The following is a 15808-nucleotide window of genomic DNA, read 5'->3' on the forward strand; positions in this document are numbered from 1 at the left end:
GTGCATGAGTGGCAAAAAGTTGGTTTACAGGTGCAACAGGTGATTAAGAAGGCTAATGGAATTTTGCCCTTCATTGCTAGAGGGATGGAATTTAAGACTAGGGAGGTTATGCTGCAACTGTATAAGGTGTTAGTGAGGCCACACCTGGAGTACTGTGTTCAGTTTTGGTCTCCTTACCTGAGAAAAAACGTACTGGCACTGGAGGGTGTGCAGAGAAGATTCACTAGGTTAATCCCAGAGCTGAGGGGGTTGGATTACGAGGAGAGGTTGAGGCGACTGGGACTGTACTCGTTGGAATTTAGAAGGTTGCGAGGGGATCTTATAGAAACATATAAAATTATTAAAGGAATAGATAGGATAGATGCTGGCAGGTTGTTTCCACTGGTAGGTGAAAGCAGAACTAGGAGGCATAGCCTCAAAATAAGTGGAAGTAGATTTAGGACTGAGCTTAGGAAGAACTTCTTCACCCAAAGGGTTGTGAATCTATGGAATTCCTTGCCCAGTGAAGCAGTTGAGGCTCCTTCATTAAATGTTTTCAAGGTAAAGATAGATCATTTTTTGAAGAATAAAGGAATAAAGGGTTATGGTGTTTGGGCCGGAAAGTGGAGCTGAGTCCACAAAAGATCAGCCATGATCTCATTAAATGGCAGAGCAGGCTGGAAGGGCCAGATAGCCTACTCCTGCTCCTAGTTCTTATGTTCTTATGTTCTTATGTTCTTAAAACACAGCATGGCAGACAGCAGGTTGCCTGCTCCTCATTTGTGGATCCTGGGGAAACACCAAGACAGGATTAGGAAGGTAAAGAAGTTAAAATTGTACAGTGTGGGCATGGGTATTGTTAGCCACTTGTAGATACCGAACACTTATGTAAGTACGTGAGCTCCTCTATAATGTATTAAACCTAAGTTCTTCCACCATCTTAGTGCCTCCCTGCTCCCTACCCTGCCGCATACACAGTGGCATGCATCTAACAGAAAGACTGGACGCTGACAAATGGTGCTGCCTCCATCTCCTGTCTGTCAGGATGTCAGCCCAATGGTTGGCATTCACTCATACTGACAGGACCCAGTCATTCCAGTGCCACCCTGGCCACGAGGTGCCCCCCTCACAATGGTCAACTGCACCACTCATCAGTCATTTTTGAAAGTCTGATCTCAGCAGAAGCAACCCAGCTACACCCTTGTGAGAGCCGTTCCTCTGGCACCACTGACACAGATCCTTAGAGGCACGCCTAACTAAGGAAGAGCCTACATCAGGAGAGATTGCTCTGTCCACGTATCATCACCCAGATTTACCCTGGTCACTGAGAGTTCAAGAGCTGCCTTCAGCCAGACAGGTGTCACATTCGCAGACATCTATGCTCTCTCCTCACTGCAACTTATCGTCATGCTCCTATATCTTATGACTGGGCAACCGCCCCTTCCTATGACAGGGGCAATATCAGGATTGTGGTCACGCTGCCATCTCCCATGATGTAAGGGCCACCTCCCACGATGGGACCGCACTGCCCATCCGAACCCTCGTCATCAGTGAAGAAGGAAGTTACCAGGATGTCCTGAGCACTCATCCCCATTCAGGCCTTCGCTATCACCTGACAACCTTCCTCTGCCTCCTCCACGCTTTCCCCTCGCAGCCCTCCTCCTCAACAGAGATGTGCCACCTGTCCATCTCCTTCTCTGTCATCACCTCGTTCTGTGACAGTGTGGATCGTACTGAAACTTACAAGATACTGTGAGACTTGGATAGAGTAGATGTGGAGAGGATGTTTACACTTATAGGAAAAATTAGAACCAGAGGACACAATCTCAGATTAAAGGGACGATCCTTTAAAACAGAGATGAGGAGGAATTTCTCAGCCAGAGAGTGGTGAATCTGTGGAACTCTTTGCTGCAGAAGGCTGCGGAGGCCAAATCACTGAGTGTCTTTAAGACAGAGGTAGATAGGTTGGTGATTAATAAGGGGATCAGGCGTAATGGGGAAAAGGCAGGAGAATGGGGATGAGAAAATATCAGCCTTGATTGAATGGCGGAGCAGATTCGATGGGCAAAGTGGCCTAATTCTGCTCCTATGTCTTATGGTCTTTTGGAAGGCGCAATACACCACGACGATGCGTGAAACCCTCTGGGGGCTATACTGGAGGACTCTGCCTGATCAGTCCAGATACCAGAACCACATGTACAGGATGCCGATCATTTGCTCTACCACACAGCGAGTTGCAGCATGAGCCTCATTATATGGGGTCTCTGCTGCAATCTGTGGCCTCCACACATCCTGAGAGTTACCACTTATCCCTGAGGAGCCAACCCCGTAGCCGATGACCTCGCTCAAATACATTAGGTATCTGAGATTGGCCAAGATGTACCTGTTGTGGATGCTTCCCAGGAACCTAGCACACACCTGCAGGTTGCGCTTGACATTTAGGGAGTGAAGCCATTCCTGTTTAAGAAGGGGACACCTTGATGTCATGGGAAGAGAGCTATTTGCATGCAGTCAGTTGCTCCCTGCACTTGTGGAAAGCCAACTATGTGGGTAACTCCATGGCTCTAGCGCCCTGGCTAACCTGGTCCTGAATGAAATGAATGTAGTGATGCATCCATGCGAAGAGTGCATATATGACCTCCCTAATGTACTTATGTGCTGAGGCCTGGGAGATGCCACAATGGTCATTGGTGGAGCCCTCAAGGGAGCCACAGCATAGAAATTTAGAGCTGCTATGACCTTCATGGCGGCAAGCAGTTGGTGGCCTCTGGTTTGAGTCGCCAACTCATGCAGAACCTGGCAAAGGTGAGTGTCCATGTCCTTGGCACCCGGAGTCTTCTGCACTGGTTCTCACTCATGTCCAAAGACGTCAGCCGCCGCCGGTAAACTCTGACCCAAAAATGTCGCCTCCAAGCGACTACTCTTTGTGGTCCAGTCTCCGGCAACTGAGCAGGCACTGCTACCCCTTCCTCCTCAGGTTTCTGCTCCTGCCTCCCTGAAGCCGCATGTTGATGTTAACTCTACTAACATCATGTTTGTATCCATGAACTAACTGAAAGGGAAGAAATAGAATGAGAAAGAGAACCTGACTATTGAGCCTCTTGGGTTCACTAAACGCCCCTGTACACAATCCTTTCGGCAGAGGTGGAAAATGGCCTTTGAGGATGTCACTACAACAGCACCTAGAATCATAGAATTTACAGTGCAGAAGGAGGCCTTTCAGCCCATCGAGTCTGCACTGGCTCTTGGAAAGAGGTCGATAGGGGAGTAGATTTTTGAACATGGGAGAAGAAGGAGAACTCCTTCTCACTTGGATGGTTGAACCTCCACAGGTCAACCCCCATCTGCTCCATAAAGGTGTTTAGCTCCTTCGACATTCCTGATTTTGACCCTCATCTGAGACTGGACTTGTCCATCTTGTATACAGTTGAAGACTCCCCCCTTGATGAGCTGGTGGGAGTCAAGGTCAGGGATCTCCAACATTGTTTTTTTTAATGAACTTGGCGTTGTCCCAGTTAGAGTCATACATATTTACAAGAACCACTAGTGTCCCTTCCAGGATCCCGTCAACCATCACATATCATCCCCCTGGTCCATCACTGTGTTCATCACTGTAAAGGCTGTGCTTTTGTTGAATAGTATGGCCACCCCCTCTGCACCCTCTGGTAGCCTGACAGTTCTCAGGTTCTGTCGAAGGACTTATTTTCCTGGTCATCAGCTTTCCCATTGAGCTCTTTCAGGTCTGTTACCAACCTTGCTACCTTGGCTTCGAGCGAGGCGATCCGTTCGACCTGGTCGATAGCCGATTTCTCTTGTTCCCCTACCGTCATCTCCTTGGTCTCCAGTCTCAGCCCTGTTCTGTCTTCATTTATTGAGGCCAGTGCTGTTTCTATTGCAGACTTCATGGCTGACATAAGGTCCTCTTTTATTAAGTCTCTGTGTTTCTGGAGCTCTATCCAGAGAAGCTCCATCAGTTGCTCCATTGACGAGTGGGCCGGCACGCTCTGATCTGTTTTGCCCCGTGTGTCTCCTTGTTCTGAGATTGGGGTTTTCCTTTCCCGACTCTTGCTGTTTTTACAGCTCAGCAGCTGTTTGACGTCATTTCGGTCAGTTGGGTATTAATTGGGGTTGAAGCTGGGGGAATTTTGTGGTATTTTTGTATCCGTTTGACCAGTTAAAAGGGCCTGATAAGAGGTTTACAAGAGAGCCGCACCTTTCCTTCAACTGCGCAGCTCATGGCCACTACCGGAAGTCCTCTTCCCTTCCAATTTTAGCATCTACTGGGATTGTAACATGACATAGAATATAGAACAGACAGTGCAGAAGGAGGCAATTCGGCCAATCGAGTCTGCACCGACCCACTTAAGCCCTCACTTCCACACTATCCCCGTAACCTAATAACCCCTCCTAACCTTTTTGGTCACTAAGGGCAATTTATCATGGCCAATCCACCTAACCTGCATGTCTTTGGACTGTGGGAGGAAACTGGGGCACCCAGAGGAAACCTTCGCAGACATGGGGAGAAAGTGCAGACTGCAGGCACTGATCCAGCGGGGAATCAAACCTGGGACCCTGGCGCTGTGAAGCCTCAGTGCTAGCCACTTGTGCTACCGTGCTGCCCATGTTATTCTTTTTCTCTTAATGTATTGGTAAAACAGCTCAGGATTTTCTTAGATTTTACCTGGCAATACTTTTCAAGTCTTCTCTTTGATTTCCTAATTTCCATTTTTACTTCACCCCTGTATTTTCTCTACTCCTCTCGGCTTTCTATAGTATTCAGTCTTTTGTGACTATCATTAGCTTCCTTTTCTGCTTTTTCTTGACCTGTAACAAATGGCTGAAAACATTATTAACTGAACTATTCTTTTTAAAAAATTCCAATTTAGGGCAATGTAGCGTGGCCAATCCACCTACCCTGCACATCTTTGGGTTGTGGTGGTGAGACCCACGCAGATACGGGAAGAATGTGTAAACTCCACACGGACTGTGATCTGGGGCCGGGATCAAACCCCGGTCCTCGATGCATTGAAGCAGCAGTGCTAGCCACTGCGCCACCGTGCTGTCCATCTAAACTATTTTTGTTGGTAACGTTTACATTAAACTGGAGAAAGGTACATTCACCTTTTATACTCAGCACACATTGCACTCTCCACAGAATTACAGTTCTTATAGCAAACAGCCCAAGTTGCTCCCTGCTGCGACTAGATTCACTTTTCCCCGTTCAAGTAGTAACTTCAAGTGACTGCCTCCAGGTGCTTCCCTTGGCTTTTGGAGAGTTTCTTAAACCAGCAGCAGTAAATCTGTTGAAATAATTCTTCCCCTCTGAGTCCACCAGGGCAAACCTCTCCAAATCCTTAGATGGCTGTGAGTTACATCTCTTTGACGAGAGACTGTCTCCTTCATGTGGTGGTTTGCAAAGACAAGCAACCTCTTCATTCTATTGACTACACAAAACTGTTGTCTGTCTGCGATATTCATTGATTTGTAGGAAATCCTGTAACCTCAGGCAGCACGGTGGCGCAGTGGGTTAGGCCTGATGCCTCACGGCGCAGAGATCCCAGGTTCGATCCTGGCTCTGGGTCACTGTCCATGTGGAGTTTGCACATTCTCCCCGTGCTTGCGTGGGCTTTGCTCCCACAACCCAAAGATGTGCAGGGTAGGTGGATTGGCCACGCTAAATTGCCACTTAATTGGAAAAAATGAATTGGGTACTCTAAATTTAAAAAACAACCCGTAACCTGGGGCGGAATTCTCCCGGACCCGGCTGGGCGGGGGGTTCCGGCGCAATGGAGTGGCGGGAGCCACTCCGATGTCGGGCCGCTCCAAAGGTGCGGAAGTATCCGCACCTTTAGGGGCCAAGTCCTCACCTTGAGGGGCTAGGCCCGTGCCGGAGTGGTTTCCGCTCCACCGGCTGGCGGGAAAGGCCTTTGGCGCCACGCCAGCCGGGGCCGAAAGGTCTTCGCCGAGCGACGCGGGTCGGCGCATGCGCAGGAGTGTCAGCGGCTGCTGACGTCATCCCCGCGCATGCACAGGGGAGGGGGTCTCTTCCGCCTCTGCCCTAGTGAAGACCATGGCGAAGGCGGAAGAAAAAGAGTGCCCCCACGGCACAGGCCCGCCCGCAGATCGGTGGGCCCCGATCGCGGGCCAGGCCACCGTGGGGGCACCCCCCGGGGCCAGATCACCCCACCCCCCCCCCCCCCCCCCCCACCCCCAGAACTCCGGAGCCTGCCCACGCCGCCTTGTCCCGCTGTTCAAAAGGTGGTTTAATCCATGCTGGCGGTACAGGCATTCCAGCAATGGGACTTTGGCCCATGGCGGGCCGGAGAATCGGCGGGGGTGGGCCCGCTGACCGGCGCAATGCGATTCCCGCCCCCGCCGACCGCCGCGGCACGATTCCCGCCCCCACCGAATCTCTGGTGGTGGAGACTTTGGGACACGGCGGGGGCGGGATTCACGCCAGCCCCGGCGATTCTCCGACTCGGCGTGGGGTCGGAGAATCCCGCCCCTGATCTCTAAAATGTTTTTTTTTGCACTTCCCCATGGCAACATGAAACACATTTGCCTTGCATCCAGGTAGAAATGCTGATTAGTTATTCTTGACCGCAACTCTCTTTCATCTTAGAAGTAAATGAACAGTGTAAAGCACATCTGTTTACGATCAAACATTCTCAACACTTTTCTGGGACTTGGTGAGACTCAATTTTCACTATTTAAAAAAAAATATATATATTTTTTAGAGTACCCAATACATTTTTTCCAATTAAGGGGCAATTTAGCATGGCCAATCCACCGACCCTGCAAATCTTTGGGTTGTGGGGGCGAAACCCAAGCTAACACGGGGAGAATATGCAAACTCCACACCGACAGTGACCAAGAGACGGGATCGAACCTGGGACCTCAGCTCCGTGAGGCTGCAGGGCTAACCCACTGCGCCACCGTGCTGCCCCCATTTTTCACTATTAACACATAGGCTGCTGCCATTGACTTCAAGCATAAATACCTTACACTTTCTTCTCAGTAAAAAATCAATAGTCTTCCTTTGACCTCTAACAATCAGGCTTACTGTCAGGCAGACTTCAGAACAGGTCACATTTTACCTTCAGTCAAAGACACAGTTCCAAAACATAACAATCTTATAACCCTCAGAATTAGATTGATTGCCACGATAACTCCATTACTGTTTTATGAAGTGACTCTCAGGACCACAAAAGACGAACATAATAAACTTCTTTTATTCTGAGCTGGTAATGAATAAATTCAAAAAGAGAAGGATAGATTAAGAGAGGTTAACAATAAAGAGACTGGAGGTTCAACATTTAGAGTTGGATTAATGGAGAGACAGGCAGTGACTCAGAAAAAGTTAGATCGACAAAATGAGAGCTCAGGTTCAATAAATGGCTGTTCAAGCCAAACTCTGCTGGTGCTTTGTTTCTTACCAGTGAATCGACTGACAGTATTAATATGAGATGTCTGCATCACGCCCACACGTGGGCTCGTACTATTTTTGATACACATACAGATGCAAATGGCTATTCCAGCAACCACTCCCATGAGAAACACAATTCCAAATACGACACCTGCTATTGCTGTGCCTCTGTAAAAGAAACAATAGTTACCACAAGATGGCGATGCAATTGGAAATGTATTTGCATCGCTAAATATCAAACTGTTACAACTTCAACAAAACATTGGTTAGTATTTTGGTTCTAATACAATTTTAAAGATTTCCTCATTTGGTCAGCTTGTTGAAATTCATTTAAAAGCTCCCTTAACAGCTGAGTGGGACAAAACAATGTGAGTACTAAACTCTATGGAACCAGAAGACTTCAGAGTTGGTTCTAGTTTGTGCCAAATTAGTTGATATCAGCTGGGACTGTACCAAGAATACAGTATCTTCACTTAAAGTTATGTTTGAGTTCCTGATAATCACGATTTGAAGTGAAACAATTTGATGTGAATCGTGAAGGTCCCATTAAAATCAGTGTTAGAGTCAGAGTTAGGTTCTTTTGGACATTTCTTGGCCAGAAGAAACAATGTAGAAATTGAAATACTGTACTGTACATGTGCAGCAATGTGCATTCCTAGCTGGAATAGCTTTCAACATAAAATGAATCACTGAATATAACAGAAGTACCATAGCTATTGAAATTAGATAACTCTAAATCACCCAAACGGTCTATGTCTCACCCACAGCACTCCTGAAACTCAGCTCAACTTTGCTTGCTTTCCCACTGTGTTTCTCGCCTTTCCCACTCTGTCTCTCTCTCAATGTACCTCTTCTCCTTTCCCACTCTGTTGCTCTTCCTCTCTCACTTTTTTTCTCTCTCCTTACCTGCTCTGACTCCCTCTCCTTTCCCACTCTATTTCTCGCTCTCGCTTTGTCCTTTGTTACACTGTCTCTTTCTCTCTCCTTTTCCACTCTGTCTTTCTCTCTCACAGATGCTAAAACTGCCACCTCATTCACTAGGGATACGCAATTCAATGCCCCTCTCTCTCAAACTGAGCTTTCCACACTCCCAGTGAGACAGAGAGGACACATCTAGAATGAAGCACATCAGAGAGTGCAGTTGGGAGCTGGGAAGTTGAAGCTAGGTGGGAATTCGAGACTGGGTGGGAGGAGGTGCTTTTTATCCTTTGCTGTGTTACTCTCAAATTTTCAGTGAGTGGCCTTGCCCTGTTGCAGGTGACTACAAGGGAGAGAGCTGATTGGCGAGTAGCAGGTAAGGCAGATAAGTCCTTTACGTCGGTGCGGAGCTGAACGGGAGAAATCCGGTGTGCAGTCTTGGAAGGTAAGTGGTATAAAACAACTTACCTCACGGATCAGCAGCCTTCACATCGGGAGGGGAGTTGAGCAGGAGAAATCTGGAGTGCAGTCTGGGAAGGTAAGTAGTACTGTGTGTCTGTGTGTCTCTCTGTGTTTTCAAATTGTGGGGGCATAAACTGAACGACCTGATTGGCTGGGAGGGAATCTGTTACATTTGAAAAAAAAATTGAAAAAACTAATTAAAACTAATTAATCAACTAGGTAGAAGAGTAACTAAACCTGAGGGCAGAGATTAGTATTTAGCAATTCTTTTCCAGTAGAAATCCAGCACCAGGGGCCATATAATTAATTGTAACTTAATCTGATAATAATTTAATAAGCATTTGATTTAAGTTAATTAACTAGTGCTTAAATGTCACTCAGCAGGGCGCAGTGCACTAAGTGTGAGATGTGGGAGATCCATAACGCTTCCAGCATTCCGTTCGGCTACGTCTGTTAGACGTTTTAGTTGCTGTGAAATTAAGAGTCTAAAGTTCTTGTTCCTTTTCACCAAACACCATTTATTTCCCTTCCACAGCCTCTGCACAAAACTCTTAACAACACACCACCTCGCAGAGGCCACCTGAAGCCCCTTTACATATCATTGTCAATTAATGGATACTTAACATAAATGAGACAACTAATTGCAATGTCTCTTAACCCATTACTTAACAGTCTCCCCTTCCTTGGAGAAAAAGAAAAATTAGGCGAAAACAACATTTCAAGAAACTCAAAAACACACACATCATGTCCTCCACTTTTTTTTGTTTGGACGAGAAAAAGAAACTGTCACAGAAACAAGTGCCCTTCATTAACAATATCCAAAAGTTTCTGTGAACTCGCCCCTCTTTTCGTAAAACAGTCTGACAGTTGATAGCTCCTGTCGACCCATTTAATTTTTGTTATTTCCCCTCTGTCCAACATCTGCTTCAAAGTTGCGATGTCTATCCGTAACCTCTTTTCATTGACACTTTTTGCAGAGTGCACATTTTCCCACAGGGATTTATTATCAATGTGACAGTCAATAGGTATATTACCCAAATCCCCTAATCCCAAAATTTCTGTCAATATCATACTTATATAAAAAGCCATATCCACCGCCTCTACAAGGCTTAACGTCTCAGCAGCCAAAGTGCTTTTTACCGCTCTCCTTATTTTCTTTGTTTTCCACACAAGTGGGCAACATTTACCATTGTTCCCCAAAAGGAAAATTATAAAATCTGCGCTTGAAACCCCATCACATAAATTTGCGTAGGACGCATCACTATAAACTATGAGTTTCAAGTGCTTAAGGTCACCTAACACCGGGAACTTCAAAACACACTCCTGCATTTTTAGTTTGGCCAACGCTTTATTTGCTCTTATTATGTCTTCCACTTTGGGATCATCCATTTTTGTACTCAACTCTAAGACATCAAAACTCACGTCCGGTCTAGTCTGTCTCCCTAACCAGTTCAGTTGCCCAATTAAACTTCGTAGTTGCTCTTTTTCTATCTTTGAAACCATTGCGTCTTTTTGTGAAACTCGGCCACAACTAATTGCTATTGGGGTGATGCTTTCCAAATAAGATTGCTGACGTAAAGTTGCCCCTAACTTTGTCTGTCCAATTTCCAGTCCAATATATTTAAATGCACCGGAAGCCTGACTTCCAACCCTGAATTCTTTCCTCAAACCAGAGATTACAAAAGCTTCAAAATCACTAGACCCACCCCACAAAAAATCATCGACATGCATCATAAAAATGCCAGAAAGATTTCCTTTATAGTGCCAGTAAAACATTTCAGGATCTGCTTTCAACTGGCAACAGCCTAACTTTAACAAAACTGACCTTACCGAAAAATACCAGACTCCAGATGCATCATTTAATCCATATACACATTTGTTCAACTTCCAAAGTACCCCTTCTGTGTTAGCTGCTTCTTTAGGAGGACGGAGAAAAATGTCTCTCTGGAGCTGATGACCCTGCAAAAAGGCAGCTTTTATATCTATAGATTTGCATTCCCATGTCTTTGTGGCTAATAGAGCCAAGAAGATCTTTAAAATAACCTTTCCTGCTGCAGGTGAATCTACCCTTAAATCCCGATCTTCTAAATTTTCTTCAAATCCCCTTGCCATGAGCCTGGCCTTTGCCTTATAAGTTCCATCCGGAAGAACCTTTCCGTGCAAATCCATCTGTGGGATAGAGCTCTTTGTCCCCTATCCGGTACTTCCGTGTATACCCCAAATTCACTCCAACTATGCAATTCTTGCTGTTTAGCTTCTTTAATAACTTTTTCATCTAATTTATTTGAAGCCACCAAAATCTCACGTGCATGTGGGCTTCTACTCCTATTAGTATTCGTAGTCTTACTCATGTTCCGAGATCTTGACAAACTACGTCCCCTCTCTCGCCTGGTATCTCGTTCTGTACTTCTACTGCTTGATCTTTCCCTTCTGCTGTGGGATGTCCTTTCAATAGTTCTCGACCTTTTCCTGCGGACCTGTTCACTATCCGATGTACTATCTGAACTGGCACTGCGTTTCTGTGCCCTCCATTTTTGAACTTTGTTTTCCCAATCCATTGTCTTGACTCCTTCCCCTGAATGCTGTACATTCAACCAATGTTTATACTTTCCAGTGGCCTTCCCTGCTCTACTAATAACAGTTGCATCCTTCCATTGACTAGACCCTTCAGGCAAGTATGTCACTTTTGTACCAACTTTGGCAGTTGCCCTTTCGGAAAAATGGCCTGTTTTAATTCACCAGAAGTGTTGTGTTCCTCCACAAAAACCCTGTCTATATCAGTTAATTGGTCCTCATAGTTCTGTAACACATGCGTACCAGATGACTCTGGTTCCTTGTCATGTCTGTCTGCTCTGTCTAAATTTGAAAATTTGTAATCTGTACCCATTATCCTTGATGAATGGACCCTAACAGTTTGATTACCATGTTGCAAAATAATTGTTTTGCCATCTATGCCTATGATCTTCCCTGGGCCTTTCCATTCATTAGAATTGTTTCTCTTATAGTATACCATGTCTCCTTGCTGAAAAACGGCATCTGATGGCTGTACGTTATGTCTTAAAGCTCTGCGAATTCTTTCAGAGACTTCTGCTTCCAAAAAAGCTTTTCTACTGCTATGTAATGTATTTAAATGTTCAGCAAAACCAGAGCTAATTGTAGTCCCCTCCCAAGCTGGAGGCTGGTCATCCAAAATGGACGGAATTTTAGGATTTCTACCATACACTAATTGATAAGGACTATAGCCCCCAACCATCTGCAATGAATTATTTGCATGTACTGCCCATGCTAAAGCTGAAATTAGCCTGCAATTTGGTCGATCTGCCAAAATTTTCCGAAGCATGTCATCGATGACAGCATGATTTCTTTCACAGACACCATTACTAAATGGGCTTTCTGCAGCCGTATTCATAACTCTGATATTCATGTTTTCACACATATCCCTAAACTCATCATTAACAAATTCTCCCCCATTGTCCGTAAGGAATTTTGCCGGTGGACCCATTCCTGTCCCTATCCATTTTCCCACGATTTGATCCAGAATTACTCTCTTTTCTTTACTTCATACAATCGTTGATTGACTAAATCTGGTTGCTAAATCTACAAAATGCAAAATAAATATATTATTTGCTTTATCCCAGATCTTAAGGCCCATGGCCACAATGTCGTTAAAATCACTGGCCAAAGATAAGGTTACTATCGGTCGTGCTGGTGTCCTTCTGTACTTCCTACAAACTTCACAGCGGTCATTAACCTGTTCTATCAGTTTAGTATAGTCGTCATCCCTTACCCCTGCATCCTTTAATAAATTTTTCAGGCTCCGAGGAGACGGATGTGCAAATTGCCTATGCAGTTTTAATACCACAAGCTTTTTATCAGCTAAAGTCCCATTTTCAACTGCCATTAACACATCCTTAACCACTCTACTTGAAAAATGATTTGTCAGTAATGGAATACAATAGTGTCCCGACTGTGTAAATTGTAAGTCCACCATCTTTCCAAAAACTGTTGCCTTATCCTGGTCCAATACAGCACAGTTGAAGGATTCTGCAACCAACACCGTCATTACCGGCGTAAAACTGCTTGTCAATAGGACAATGCCTTCTTTCTTGTCACTATCTTTTTCCTCTTCTGACCCTTCCGTGTCATGTGTCGCTTCCAACACTCTATCATAACGAGTTGGACAGTTGAAAGCATAATGGTATTGAGAGTCACATCGAAAACATTGATTTATCATGCCCCGTGCATTTCTGGGGTTCATCTTCCTATTGTAGGTTCTAACTGGGTTTCTGTTTTCATAATTTCCTTGTCTCGGTCTCTGTCTATAGTCTTGAGCCCTGTTCGTAGCCATACGATTTCGCCATCCTGTTACTAGTGTATCTTCCATATTCTGCCTTATTGCAGGCTGACCTATTTGGGTCATCAGAGCCATCGGAATTGAATGTTTCCCCAGAAACTTCTGTAAAGCTTTTGTCATCTGTTCGAATAAGGTATCCTTATCAGTAAACTGAACTCCTGTCAAAACCAGGAGCCTATCCATGTTGCTCACTCTAGCACAGTCAAGTAATTTAAAGGCCAACACAGACTGTGGAAATTCCAGATTGTGTTTCTGCAGCCTTTTATATCGTCTGCCAAATTCCATTATATAGTCTTCCATGGAGATATCCTCCATTTTCCGGAACTGATCAAAATCCGACCATGCTTCATGCGCACTTAACAAGTCATCTTTCTTATAAATCTTATCCATATAATGTAATAAAGTCTCCAGACCTTCTTCTGAGTCTATCTCTTCCAATTCCAGCTCAGAAAGCACTTTGTTTCGGATTTTACTGCCATATGGTAGAGAAAGAGCCAATGCCATACCTTGTTTTCTCTTTCCCAAAGCAGTTACCTTAGTCCACATAACTACTGTACTTCTCCATTGGTCGTACGATTCCCTTTCAGAAAATAAGGGAGGATATTCATATCCAGCCATCTTTATCCTCGATTCAGCGTTATATCCCTTTTTTTTTCTCACTCACTCCTTGGTTTGATCTGGAAAAGTTGTATCTTTCAACCCTTCACATTTACACAGCAACCATTCTCTGCTACCAATTGTTAGACATTTTAGTTGCTGTGATATGAAGAGTCTAAAGTTCCGTTCCTTTTTCACAAACACACATTTATTTCATTCCAACTGCCTTTGCACAAAACTCTAACTATACATCACCTGACATAGGCCACTTGGAGCCCCTTTATATATCAGTGTCAATTAATGGATACTTAACATAAATGAGACAACTAATTGCAATGTCTCTTAACCCATTACTTAACAGCATTCACAACAAGGTAGATAATTTAAAGGGAGAAATAGAGGTAACTGGGTATGATCTAATAGAAACATGGCTACAGGGTGGCCTGGACTGGAAACTGAATATTCATGGATATTCGACATTTGGGAAGGACAGGCAAAAAGAAAAAGGAGGTGCTGCCATGCAGATAGGAAGAACAAATTGTGAAATATGTTTGGGTGGAGCTAAGAAATAACAAGGGGCAGCAAACATTGGTAGGAGGTGTTTAAAGACCAGCAGTAGTGATAGTGTGAGACACGGTATTTATCAGGAGATCAGAGAAGCATGTAGCATGGGTAATACAGGAAACATTGGTGACTTCATTCTCAATACACACTGGGTAGATCTAATGAGTAAAGTCACCATAGTCCCATAGATGCTTTCCCCTTTTGAGGGGAGAGCTGACTGGTGGTGATTTAACCTGAGGATCACCACATCTCAGGCAAGGGACAAGGTTCAGAAGGCAGGCCTTCATGGATAACTCAGCTAGTATGGGAATTGATTGAACCCATGCTGTTGGCTTTACTCTGCATCACAAACCAGCTAAATCAGCCCCCGCACTAATGAGTACTAATGCTGTAGTGGATCGGTCAGGTGGATTGGCCATGCTAAATTGCCCTTAGTGTCAAAAGGGGTTGCTGGGTTATGGGGTGGAGGTGTGGGCTTAAGTGGATGCTCTTTCCAAGGGCCGGTGCAGACCCGATGGGCTGAATGGCCTCCTTCTGCACTGTAAATTCTATGTCTATGCCTATGGGTTTCTGGAGTATTTCAGGGATTGTTTTCTAGATCAGAATGTTGAGGAACTGACTGGAGAACAGCCTTATTTAGATCTAGTATTATGTAATGAAAAAGAGCTAATTTAGAGAATGGTTACAGCACAGAAGGCCATTCAGTCCATCATGATTGTGCTGGCCCACAAAATTTTCCTTTTCAGATAGTGATCCAGTTCTCTTTTGAAAGCCTCAATTGTTCATGCCTTCGAGAGTCTTTAGGGATGAAGGACCATAATATGATAGAATTTTACATTCTGTTTGAAAGTGATGTAGTTCAGTCTGAAGCCAGGGTGTTAAATTTGAACAAAGGAAATGAAGAAGGTATGAGGGGCAAATTGGCTGAGGTGGATTGGGAAAATACATTAAAATGTATGATGGTGTACAGGCAATGTATAGTCAATAATGACTTTGTTCCATCATAACGTCAGAAGTGGGGATGTTCGCTGATGACTGCACAATGTTCAGCACCATTTGTGACCCCCTCCGATACTGAAGCAGTCCATGTCCAAATGCAGCAAAATCTGGACCACATTCAGGCCTGAACTGACAAGTGGCAAGTAATGCTCACACCATACAAGTGCCAGGCAATGACCATCTCCAATAAAAGAGGATCTAATCATCGCCCCTTGACATTCAATGGCATTACCATCACCAAGTCCCCCACTATCCACATACCATTGCCCAGAAATTGTTCTACACTAGACATACAAATACTGTGGCTACAGGAGCAGGCTAGGAATTCTGCGGCTAGTAGCTCACCTCCTGGCTCCCCAAAGCCTCTCCAACATCTGCAGTGCACAAGTCAGGAGTGTGATGGAATACCCTCCACTTGCCTGAATGAATGCAGCTCCACCAACACTCAAGAAGCTCGACACCATCCAGGACAAAGGAGTGTTTGATTGGTACCCCTTCCACAGTCATTC

At 44.9% G+C, this 15808-nt stretch overlaps 1 protein-coding gene across 2 annotated transcripts in view; it reads right to left on the bottom strand.

The window, feature by feature from the left end:
• Window positions 1-15808, bottom strand: part of cyyr1 (cysteine/tyrosine-rich 1) — a 68196-nt gene that overhangs the window by 23242 nt on the left and 29146 nt on the right. For both annotated transcript variants that reach the window (XM_072513151.1, XM_072513152.1), the window contains one exon: window positions 7416-7573. In XM_072513151.1, the coding sequence (XP_072369252.1) occupies window positions 7416-7573 (158 nt within the window). The remainder of the gene's footprint in view (window positions 1-7415; window positions 7574-15808) is intronic.

The sequence above is a fragment of the Scyliorhinus torazame genome, chromosome 8, assembly GCF_047496885.1.
Source record: "Scyliorhinus torazame isolate Kashiwa2021f chromosome 8, sScyTor2.1, whole genome shotgun sequence".
Classification (NCBI taxonomy): domain Eukaryota; kingdom Metazoa; phylum Chordata; class Chondrichthyes; order Carcharhiniformes; family Scyliorhinidae; genus Scyliorhinus; species Scyliorhinus torazame.